Source organism: Rhinatrema bivittatum, chromosome 4 (genome assembly GCF_901001135.1).
Source record: "Rhinatrema bivittatum chromosome 4, aRhiBiv1.1, whole genome shotgun sequence".
Taxonomy (NCBI): domain Eukaryota; kingdom Metazoa; phylum Chordata; class Amphibia; order Gymnophiona; family Rhinatrematidae; genus Rhinatrema; species Rhinatrema bivittatum.
In genome coordinates, this window is record NC_042618.1 from 293,178,968 (window position 1) to 293,191,784 (window position 12,817).

Genomic DNA, 12,817 nt, shown 5'->3' on the forward strand with positions numbered 1-12,817 from the left:
AACAGATTAAATGTAATATGGAAAAGTGCAAAGTAACCCACATATGTTCCCTCTGATGTTTGAACAAAACATGTGCACAAAAGATTTTCTTTTATGCAACTTTTTGTAAGCTGAGTTCACATTTGTGTGCTACAGGCCAAAATAATGAAAATAATATTGTGATTTCTTGTGCGCTCTATGTTTTGTCATGTGCACTGAGTTCATGACTTGTATGCGCACAACTTAGAGGGAACAGTGTACATAGCAAAAAATAATCCCTACAAGTACACAGTGCTGGGTTCCACATTGGTTATCACCACCCAGGAAAGGGATCTAAGAGTCCTTGTAGACAATACAGTGAAATCCTCAGCTCAGTTTTCAGCAGCAATCCAAAAAAGGAAATAAAATGTTAGGAATGATCCAAAGAGGAATGGAGAATAAATAGAAAATATAATTTAGCCTCTATATCCATATTTTGACCACACATTGAATAATGTTTACTGTTCTGATCATCCCATAGGTAGCAGAACTAGAAAAGTAGATGAGGACGGCAACAAAAATGATAAAGGTAATGGAATGGCTTCCCTATGATGAGAGGCTACACAGGTTAGGGCTCCTCAGCTTGGAAAAGAGACGGCTGAAAAAGGACATGATAGAAGATTATAAAATTATGAGTTGGGTAGTACAGGTAAATAAAGGATGATTATTTTCTCTTTCAATCAATATTGAAACAACATTCCATTAAAATAACAGCTAACAGATTTAAAACAAATTTGAGAAAGTGCTTTTTTCTTGGAATGCACAATCAGTTGTGGAATCTCTTGCCAGATGATGGGGCAAGGTGGCTAACATTAGGGATGTGAATCGTTTTTTGACAATTTAAAACAATCGTCAAAAATCGTTAGAGCTGCGATACAATAGCAATTCCCCCGATTTATCATCAAAAAAATCATAAATCGGGGGAGGGGGAGGGCGGGAAAACCAGCACACCAAAACAACCCTAAAACCCACCCCGACCCTTTAAAACAAATCCCCCACCCTCCCGAACCCCCCCCCCCCCCAAATGTTTTAAATTACCTGGGGTCCAGTGGGGGGGGGGGGACCCGGCGCAATCTCCCGCTCTCGGGCCACGGCTGCGTTAAAAGAAATGGCGCCGGTGGCCCTTTGCCCTTATCATATGACAGGGCAAAGGTAGTGCCGGCACCATTTTGGTTCCTGTCACCCGACGTCACGAGTGCAGGAGATCGCTCCCGGACCCCCGCTGGACCCCCAGGGACTTTTGGCCAGCTTGGGGGAGCCTCCTGACACCCACAAGACTTGCCAAAAGTCCAGCGGGGGTCCGGGAGCGACCTCCTGCACGCGGGCCGTATTGCCAATATTCAAAATGGCGCCGGCGCTACCTTTGCCCTCACTATGTCATACGGGCGACGTCGTCTTGAAACCATTATCAGAACCCCATGACTTCCGGACAGTTCTTCAATCTCTCCTTTTCTCCAGCCTTGATTACTGTATTTCCCTCTTTATTAGTCTTCCTGTTTATATAGCTCATCCATTACAATCATACAGAATTTTGCAGCCCATTTATTAACAGGTACCTCTGTATGTGAGCATATTACTCCTGTTTTGCAAACACTCCATTGGTTGCCAGTTGTATACCATGTTCAATATAAACTTGTCATCACCATCCATACTCTTTTGAATGATAGGCCCTAGCCAACGATTGCAGCCATCTTAAAAGTCTACACCCCCACCAGAAAATTAAGATCATCAAATCATGGATTGCTGACTAGATTCAAATCTGAATTTCAAAATGCAATTTAATTCAAAAGAGATACCTTTTCTTGATATACTCATCAAAAGAACACATAGAGGTTTTGAAACAGATATCTATTACAAACCCACTGACAGAAATAAATTTTTATTGTATGAGAGCTGTCACAATAAGTCACTCATACGCAATCTGCCTTATAGCCAATTCTTGCGATTGAAATGCTTATGCACAGATACTCCAACATTTAGGATGAGATCAGGGCAGATGAAACAACGATTTCTAGAGAGAGGTTATCCTGAAAACTGCGTAAATGAATGTTTTGCGAGAGCAGATCAACAGCAGCGCACTGCCTTGTTACAACCCCGTAATAGACATGTGACAAAAGAAAAAATGGACAAGGTCATATGTCCACTCACTTTCACTGGCTTATTACACAGTATCACACAAGTTATCAGAAAACACTGGCACATATTACAAGTTCTCCCCGTTTTTCAAGATAGACAAATAATGGTGGCTAATAAACGAGAAAGAAACTCAAAAGAATTCCTGGCGCCTTCAGTTTTACCTTTGCCAAAGACTGAGATTAAGAGAGCAGTAGGGCACAGCCCGTGCGGTGATTGTAGCGTTTGTACTGTAAATCTCAGAACACAGAGTTTAAAAATTCCAAACACAGATAGAATCTTCAAGCTCAATCATTTGAGCAATTGCAAAAGCTCAGGCGTTATATACGTGGCCATATGTCCCTGCAATAAATGGTATATAGGCAAAACCATCAGACAGTTCAATCGTAGGATTATTGAACATAAGAGCGCAATCAACAGACTAAAAGAAGGTAAACCTATGGTAGCACACTGCAGCGACACAGGTCACAAATTCACTGATTTTAAGTTTTGTGTGATACAAAAAATGAGTGCCAACTGGAGAGGTGGTGATTTTAATAGTGCACTCCTTAGGAATGAACAATAATTCATTTATGAATTCAACACGATGACACCATTAGGTCTTAATAGTGAATTAGATTTGGGAGTGTATCTGTAAAAACTTTGTGTCATTGTTTTCTAATCTTTTTTAATCTTTTTTAATGTATTATTCAGGAGTCAATATGGTTATTAACAACATTATGTATATGTTTATTTATTTCACAAATGGTTTTATCTTGATTTTTTATTCAATTATTTTTTTTTTTTTATTTTTTATTTTCTATTTTTTTACAATCTTGATCTTTTGATTCTCCGGGTGGTCATCATACATTGGTGACTAGTTTATATTAAATTACATTATTTATTTATTCATTTTTTTATATAGAGTTATTTTTAAGGTACATACTCTTAAATTATGTTATAACACACATTGTGATTAAATAGAAGCTTTTAAAGGGTCACCAACGGAGGTTCATTCATAGTTGTGCAGTTATTTGATTTTATTCTGTATGTTTTAATTGTATCTTTGAACTAAAAATACAGCAAATATCATGATTTTGATCAGCACTCACAAATATTAGTTGATTTTTAGACCGGTGGTATAGCATACATTAGTGATCAAAATTTATTGTTCAAGAGTGGTTTGATTCTTATGATTTTGGCACGAAAATTGCCTCGGATATCGCGAGAGCCTGTATAAATAACGCTATTTGCGGCGTCTTTTTTCTTGACTAGCTGAAAGACGGCTCGTCTGTTTGAATGTAAGTACCGCTCCTGTACATTACAACCAGTTAGCTCCTAAATTGTATTTTTTTTTTAAGGACCTATACTGTTGGTTTGCTTTGGCAGTTAGTAAATTAGCCGGCTCTGTTTATAGTACGAATTCTTAAGTTATTTATATAGTTCTGCAAGTATTGAGTTCATAGCGAGTTGGTAGTTTTAAATTGAGCGGTACCTGCAACCACAGTTAACAGTTAGGAAATAGAAATAAGCCGTTCTTTGTGATAATTTATGTTATGCTAGTCACTGTGAGTTTATGAGTGACATTACACATATTGGCGTATTCAATAGCAGAGCATTGATTTGAACAGTCCAAGTGCGCTGTACATGCACAAATAACATTATTATTTTTCTTGTTTAATATAGTTGTTATGTACAGAACGCTTTTTGACTCCAATGCTGGTATCACGTAGCAATGCTATGGTGATAAGAGAAAGTCTATTAGTTTGAGTGTGAATTCATCTGCGCTGAAGGTAGACCCTTTTAAGTTTTCTATATACAATCCTCATTTACTTGCCATCTTCATCAGTTATTTTTCATTTTTCTCCATCCCCTTTTTATTTTTTTATTTTTGATTCCCCTCATTTCGATTAATATTTTTTCAATTTATTTTTTCATTTTTCTTTTTTCTTTTTCTTTTTTGTTTTGTATTTCATTTATTTCACTTGGTTATTTTTGTTTAATTACTAGGTATAATCAATGCGATATCTTCCACATTGACCAAATCAAGTCCTGGTTAAGTGAAGTAAGCATTACATATTTTATTATTGAGATTTACAATTTGATTTACAAGCAATATTGACTCCATTGTTTATATACTTTCATACTATCCATGACACAAAGTCACCACCTCCAATCTCTTTGCATAACTTTGCTATTCAGTTTTGTATTAATTTTATGTCTGCCATATATTTATTTTGTCATTTAATTTATTGCATCCATAAGTATACATACATATTCTTATACACATATATATGTAGTTATTTTGGTCTTATGTCTCCTGAAACATGATTGTTTTATGACACATATTTTGAGTGAATGTATGATCATTGTCAGTTTTATATACATGTAATTTATTTTTATATGTATGTGTTTTAATTATTTGTATGTCCATTTTTAGTTGCCCCTGAGGCAGCTCTGTGCAAGGGAGTGAAACTCAGCCAGAGTCGGGCATTTTAATAAAGGGCTTGTTTTCATCATCCGATTCCTATTGTCGTCACTGTTACACAGCTCACTGGATCGGCTACCGCTTTGTTTTTTGGGTCCGTCCCTTTTATAGTTAAGGTCACATTTCAGATAGGACATTTATAGGAAGATTTCATAAACTTTTCTGATGAAAGTATCTTTAATTGCTAAAAGATGTATTTTGATAAAATGGTTAGGTAAAGACCCTTCAGATATGGTAATATGGAGGGCTAAATTTCTGGATGCACTATTCCTGGACTTTTGTATAGCTAATCTAAAGATGCCCAAATTTCAAGAAACAGTTTGTGGAATTTGGAATCCTTATATTAAGAGTTTGCCCTACACTACTCATCTTAGAATTCAATTTAATAAAACTACTGAATGTATGTTATACAATTGTATTTGGCTGTTGTAGGTTTTATAATATGTACAATATTATTAGCTGGGCTCTGCTCAGGTGCTGCCTTCCTTCTGGTGATTGAAGTTGATGATTACTGTGGGAATAAAAAGGGAAATTGTTGCAATCCATGGTTAATATATGTCAGTTTTGTTTTCTATATTAATAAAGTTTTATTTAAAAAAAAGATACGTCACTATCCTTTCCTTGAATAGAGTCTCCCTTAATTTACTCACCATCAAGATAAGGCTAAAAGGCCTGTAGTTTCCAACCTCCATACTATTAACTCTTTCTGAAGAAGGATGACATCCACCCTTCTCAATAAACTACTCAAAAAATTGATAAAAACTATCCATCAGTGTTGTTTATCATTGCATTTTACTAAATCTGCATTGACCCTGGGTTCTTTGCTAGCTGTGATGCATTTTATTGAACTAACATGAAAAGTATGTGATGTGTATGACCTTTTGTTACATTTTCACAGTTTGAAGAAGGGACCCGCCTCCTCTCAAAAGCTCATGCACAATATATCTGGATAATTTTTATGTTAGTCCAATAAAGATATGAGTATCTTCAGAGAATCCAGTTTTCTCCAAGATCACTTCAACCACTAAAATTCTGTACCATGATGAATGCTATGAGATGGTTTTCAGGGGTGATGAGTCAGACGAACTGAACAAAATCACTGTGAACCTGGAAGATGTAGTAGGCCAGATTGACAAACTAAAGATAGCAAATCACCTGGACCGGATGGTATGCATCCTAGGGTTCTGAAGGAACCCAAAAATGCAATTTCTGATCTATTTTTTAAATATTTAAATATTTATTGTTAAATAAATAAAAATAAATAAATAAATAAAATAAATATTAGTTAAAATTTGTAACCTATCATTGAAATCATCCATTGTACCTGAAGATGGGAGGGTGGCCAATGTAACCCCAATATTTAAAAAAGGCTCCAGGGGCAATCCGGGTAACTATAGAACAGTGAGACTGACTTCAGTGCCGGGAAAAATAGTGGAAACTATTCTCAAGATCAAAATCATAGAGCATATAGAAAGACATGATTTAATGGGACACAGTCAACATGGATTTACCCAAGGGAAGTCTTGCCTAACAAATCTGGTTCATTTTTTTGAAGGGGTTAATAAACATGTGGATAAAGGTGAACCGGTAGATGTAGTGTATTTGGATTTTCAGAAGGCATTTGACAAAGTCCCTCATGAGAGGCTTCTAAGAAAACTAAAAAGTCATGGGATAGGAGGCGATGTCTTTCGTGGATTACAAACTGGTTAAAAGACAGGAAACAGAGAGTAGGATTAAATGGTCAATTTTCTCAGTGGAAAAGGGTAAACAGTGGAGTGCCTCAGGGATCTGTACTTGGAACGGTGCTTTTCAATATATATATAAATGATCTGGAAAGGAATATGACGAGTGAGTTTATCAAATTTGCGGTTGATACAAAATTATTCAGAGTAGTTAAATCACAAGCAGACTGTGATACATTACAGGAGGACCTTGCAAGACTGGAAGATTGGGCATCCAAATGGCAGATGAAGTTTAATGTGGACAAGTGCAAGGTGTTGCATATAGGGAAAAATAACCCTTGCTGTAGTTACACGATGTAGGTTCCATATTAGGAGCTACCACCCAGGAAAAAGATCTAGACATCATAATGGATAATACTTTAAAATCTTCGGCTCAGTGCACTGCAGCAGTCAAAAAAGAAAATAGAATGTTAAGAATTATTAGGAAGGGAATGGTTAATAGAACGTAAAATGTCATAATGCCTCTGTATCGCTCCATGGTGAGACCGCACCTTGAATACTGTGTACAATTCTGGTCGCCGTATCTCAAAAAGATATAGTTGTGATGAAGAAGGTACAGAGAAGGGCAACCAAAATGATAAAGGGGATGGAACAGCTCCCCTATGAAGAAAGGCTGAAGAGGTTAGGGCTTTTCAGCTTGGAGAAGAGACGGCTGAGGGGGGATATGATAGAGGTCTTTAAGATCATGAGAGGTCTTGAATGAGTAGATGTGACTCGGTTAATTACACTTTCGAATAATAGAAGGACTAGGGGGCATTCCATGAAGTTAGCAAGTAGCACATTTAAGACTAATCGGAGAAAATTCTTTTTCACTCAACGCACAATAAAGCTCTGGAATTTGTTGCCAGAGGATGTGGTTAGTACAGCTAGTGTAGCTGGGTTCAAAAAAGGTTTGGATAAGTTCTTGGAGGAGACGTCCATTAATGGCTATTAATCAATTTTACTTAGGGAATAGCCACTGCTATTAATTGCATCAGTAGCATGGGTTCTTCTTAGTGTTTGGGTAATTGCCAGGTTCTTGTGATCTGGTTTTGGCCTCTGTTGGAAACAGGATGCTGGGCTTGATGGACCCTTGGTCTGACCCAGCATGGCAATTTCTTATGTTCTTATGTTCTTATGAACCCAAGAAGCATTGCAGCAAACAGCAAAGTTAGAACTAAGAAATGTCATGCTGGGTCAGACCAAGGTACATCTAGCCTGGCATCTTGTCTCTTACAGTGACCAGTCCAGGTTACAAGAACTTGGCAAGTCCCAAAATAGATTTCTTTCTTGTTAATCCCAAGGATATCAATAGCTTTCTTTAGTTTACCTGGCTAATAATGTTTTATGGACTTTTCTTAAACTTGTCCAAACCTCTTTTAAACCTTGCTATACTAGTCACCTTGACCATGTTTTCTGAAAACAGATTCCTCAGCTTGATGGTGTGCTGAGTGAAAAAAAAATACTTATGAATTATTTTAAATCTGCCAGTTTTTAGTTTCATGGACTGTCCCCTTATTTTAGTATTATTTGACAAGGGAAATAACCATTAGGGATGTGAATCGTGTGATCGATCGTCTTAACGATCGATTTTGGCTGGAGGGGGGGGAAATCTGATCGTCATGGTTTTTTTTGTTAAAAAATCGTAAATCGGGGGAGGGGGGAAAACCGGCACACCAAAACAACCCTATAACCCACTCCGACCCTTTTAAAACAAATCCCCCACCCTCCCAAACCCCCCCAAAATGTTTTAAATTACCTGGGGTCCAGTGGGGGGGGGGGGGGTCCCTGCGTGATCTCCCACTCTTGGGCCACGGCTGCGTTAATAGAAATGGCGCCGGTGGCCCTTTGCCCTTACCATATGACAGGGCAAAGGTAGCGCCGACACTATGACATTAGGGATGTGAATCGTTTTTCAACGATTAACATTATCGTCCGATAATTTTAAAATTGTCTTAAATCGTTAAAGAACATGATACAATAGGAATTCTAACGATTTATCGTTAAAAAATCGTTAATCGGGTTAGTACGCACTAACCTGATACCGGGGGTGTTGTGATCTTCCTGCACTGAGCAGGGATACGGCACTGCATGCAGGAAGATCACAACACTCCCGGTATCAGGGATAGAGCACTGCGTGCAGGAAGATCACAACACCCCTGGTATCAAGGATAGGGCACTGTGTGCAGGAAGCTCACAACAATCCCAGTATCAGGGATAGGGCACTGTGTGCAGGAAGATCACAACACTCCTGGTATTAGGGATAGGGCACTGCATGCAGAAAGATCACAACACCCCTGGTATCAGGGATAGGGCACTGCGTGCAGGAAGATCACAACACTCCCAGTATCAGGGATACAGCACTGCATGCAGGAAGATCACAACACTCCCGGTATCAGGGATAGGGCACTGTGTGCAGGAAGATCACAACACTCCTGGTATTAGGGATAGGGCACTGCATGCAGGAAGATCACAACACTCCCAGTATCAGGGTTAGGGCACTGTGTGCAGGAAGATCACAGCACTCCCGGTGTCAGGGATAGGGCACTGCATGCAGGAAGATCACAACACTCCCGGTATCAGGGATAGAGCACTGCATGCAGGAAGATCACAACACCCCTGGTATCAAGGATAGGGCACTGTGTGCAGGAAGCTCACAACAATCCCAGTATCAGGGATAGGGCACTGTGTGCAGGAAGATCACAACACTCCTGGTATTAGGGATAGGGTACTGCATGCAGGAAGATCACAACACCCCTGGTATCAGGGATAGGGCACTGCGTGCAGGAAGATCACAATACTCCCAGTATCAGGGATACGGCACTGCATGCAGGAAGATCACAACACTCCCTGTATCAGGGATAGGGCACTGGGTGCAGGAAGATCACAACACTCCTGGTATTACGGATAGGGCACTGCATGCAGGAAGATCACAACACTCCTGGTATTAGGGATAGGGCACTGCATGCAGGAAGATCACAGCACTCCCGGTATCAGGGTTAGGGCACTGTGTGCAGGAAGATCACAACACTCCCAGTATCAGGGATATGGCACTGAGTGCAGGAAGATCACAACACTCCCGGTATCAGAGTTAGGGCACTTTGTGCAGGAAGATCACAACACTCCCAGTATCAGGGATATGGCACTGAGTGCAGGAAGATCACAACACTCCTGGTATCAGGGATAGGGCACTGTGTGCAGGAAGATCACAACACTCCCAGTATCAGGGATAGGGCACTGTGCAGGAAGATCACAACACTCCTGGTATTAGGGATAGGGCACTGCATGCAGGAAGATCACAACACCCCTGGTATCAGGGATAGGGCACTGCGTGCAGGAAGATCACAACACTCCCGGTATCAGGGATACGGCACTGCATGCAGGAAAATCACAACACTCCCGGTATCAGGGTTAGGGCACTGCATGCAGGAAGATCAAAACACTCCCAGTATCAGGTTTAGGGCACTGTGTGCAGGAAGATCACAACACTCCCGGTATCAGGGATAGGGCACTGTGTGCAGGAAGATCACAACACTCCTGGTATTAGGGATAGGGCACTGCATGCAGGAAGATCACAACACCCCTGGTATCAGGGATAGGGCACTGCGTGCAAGAAGATCACAACATTCCCAGTATCAGGGATACGTTACTGCACTGAGCAGGGATACGGCACTGCATGCAGGAAGATCACAACACTCCCGGTATCAGGGATAGAGCACTGCGTGCAGGAAGATCACAACACCCCTGGTATCAAGGATAGGGCACTGTGTGCAGGAAGCTCACAACAATCCCAGTATCAGGGATAGGGCACTGTGTGCAGGAAGATCACAACACTCCTGGTATTAGGGATAGGGCACTGCATGCAGAAAGATCACAACACCCCTGGTATCAGGGATAGGGCACTGCGTGCAGGAAGATCACAACACTCCCAGTATCAGGGATACAGCACTGCATGCAGGAAGATCACAACACTCCCGGTATCAGGGATAGGGCACTGTGTGCAGGAAGATCACAACACTCCTGGTATTAGGGATAGGGCACTGCATGCAGGAAGATCACAACACCCCTGGTATCAGGGATAGGGCACTGCGTGCAAGAAGATCACAACACTCCCAGTATCAGGGCTAGGGCACAAGTTCTAGTCACATTGACTGATCACATTACTTTTTTTGTCAAGCTACCAACTGTTTCCATTTCCCATTCCCCCATATATTGTCAGTGGGAACCTTGGTAACATGAATAAATAAGAGGGCAGCTAATAGGAATACATATTCATTCCTAAACTGACCTTAACTGACCTGAAAAGTGTCAAATTGTATCATTTTCTGTTAGTGCGCACTGACAATGGTTAGTGCGCACTAACTCCCGTTAGTTCGCACTAATGGGAAAAAACGATTTTTTTAACTAAAAAATCGTGCCAAACACGATTTTCTTCTCCTGCCAGACGATTTCGATCGTTAAGACGATCGGGCACACGATTCACATCCCTAGTAACTACAGCACGGGTTATTTTTCTCTATATGCATTACCTTGCACTTGTCCACATTAAATTTCATCCACTGTTTGGAAACCCCCATCTTTCAGCTTCACAAGGTCTTCCTGCAAGTTATCATAATCTGCTTGTGATTTAACTATTCTGAACAATGTTGTATCATCTGCAAATTTTATTACCTCACTTGTATTCCTTTCCACATTTAAATTTCATCTGTCTTTCTGATGTCCAGTATCCTAGTCTCACAAGGTCCTTTTACAGTTCCTCACAATCTGCTTCCCCACAACTGGAGAGACTAAGAATGTTTAATAGTGATGATGAAGAGGATATGCTAAGTATTCAAATATATATCAGAATTCTGCAAGGATCCAGCTGAGGTTGTTCGTCTACATACAATAGGGAGCCAGAAATTTGTTAAAGCAAAATTGTTTACCTTTATGAGCATCTGCTCATGGAGTGAAAACAGGCTCTGGAACAGATATAAGAGAAATGTTTTCAATAGTGGACTTCATAGATTAAATGGCAATGCTTAGCACTAAAAACATATAGGACATAAAGATATGCAAGTTGAAGGTACTAGAGTGACTTAAAGAAAATCCAGAAGAAAGCTTAACACACTGACAATGTTTTTCCTCAAACTGATAATAATAATACACATTTTTATTTTTATTATAGAAGCACTGGTCAGCAGTGGTAAATCGGAGAAATCCCCACAGGAGCAAGAAATCAAATTTTTTGCCAAAGTAAGTGAATATAAATAAGAGGAATTTCTGTTTCTCACAGGGGGTCTCCAATGAGAAGGATCCCTAGGATATGCAAAGCTTCTCTCACATATAGTATCTCATAGAGAGGACCCTTGGTTTACATGGAGTTTCTCTCCCATTTATAGTATCCCAAGGAAGGACCTTTAGTGCATCTGGAACTTCCTTCACATATACCATGTCCCTTGGAAAGGACCCTTAGTGGGCCAGGAGATCAGAAATAGTTTCTTAATGGCCTATAATTGGTGGTGATTTTCTGCCAGATGAGCAATCTGGAAACATTTTGAACATGCTTTCCTTTCTGCATTGGGAAAAAGTGGAAGGTGGAGGCTAGTAGTAGACTTGATCCAGTACCTTTTATTTATTAGAAAATTACCACTGCTTACAATGAACAAAAACCTTGAGATGTTGCAAAGCAGGAAGCAGCTTGCACCATCGCAGAGGAGCCTTCCTTCCAATTGCTTGAAGAACACCTGCCTTCTTATTGCCTTTGTTGCCATCTGCCTCCCTCTCTAGGATAGTGTTCCAGAATACCAAATGTCATCCAGTTTTGAGTACTATCCCCATTTAGAGTCTCATGTCCCTGTCTCATGTTCCTGATTTGGTCCCCAATTCTTGTGCATAGATGACGTGGCTTAAAGAAAGAAGATCCTCTTCCTCTTCCTATCCTCCAAAGGACTGTATCCAATCAGTGCCAGAGGTGTTACGGTCCTGGGCCATGACCCGGGACCTGCACTTACTTCGCGGTCGGCCCGGCAACAAGGACGCGTTCCCCCCCGAGCTCCAAGGCCGAAGATGCGGCCCTCCGCGGCATTCTCCCTGCAAGGGAGACGCTGACACTAATCCCCAGCTGGCCCCGCCCCCTAGGCACGCGCTAGGGTTTCTCCTTAAAGGGGCCAGTGCGGGAAAACACAGAAACAGCCCCTGATGATGTCAGATGCTGCCGGGCCATTTAAACCCGGCAGCTGCAGCAGTTCAGGGCCTTGCAACGAGGTTCCACAGTCTTCTGTGTCATTAGTTGCTGCATTGGACTTCGGTTCGCCTTTGCTGACACTTGACTCCTGGCTTCTGACCCTGCTTTGTCTCCTGACCACATCTCTGGCTTCTGCTCCTGGTTTGGTTTGTTCTCTGACTTCTGGCTTTGACCCGGCTCCGTCTCACGATTCCGTCTTCGGCTTACTTCCCTGGCTTTGGTTTGGATATCGGACTTCTGGCTTCTGACCCA

The 12,817-nt window shown here is 40.9% G+C and overlaps 1 protein-coding gene across 1 annotated transcript in view; it reads left to right on the forward strand.

The window, feature by feature from the left end:
• RYR3 (ryanodine receptor 3) overlaps positions 1-12,817 on the forward strand; it is a 1,291,138-nt gene that overhangs the window by 776,122 nt on the left and 502,199 nt on the right. The window contains 1 exon segment of the mRNA XM_029600192.1: positions 11,507-11,574. Coding sequence (XP_029456052.1) covers positions 11,507-11,574 — 68 coding nt within the window.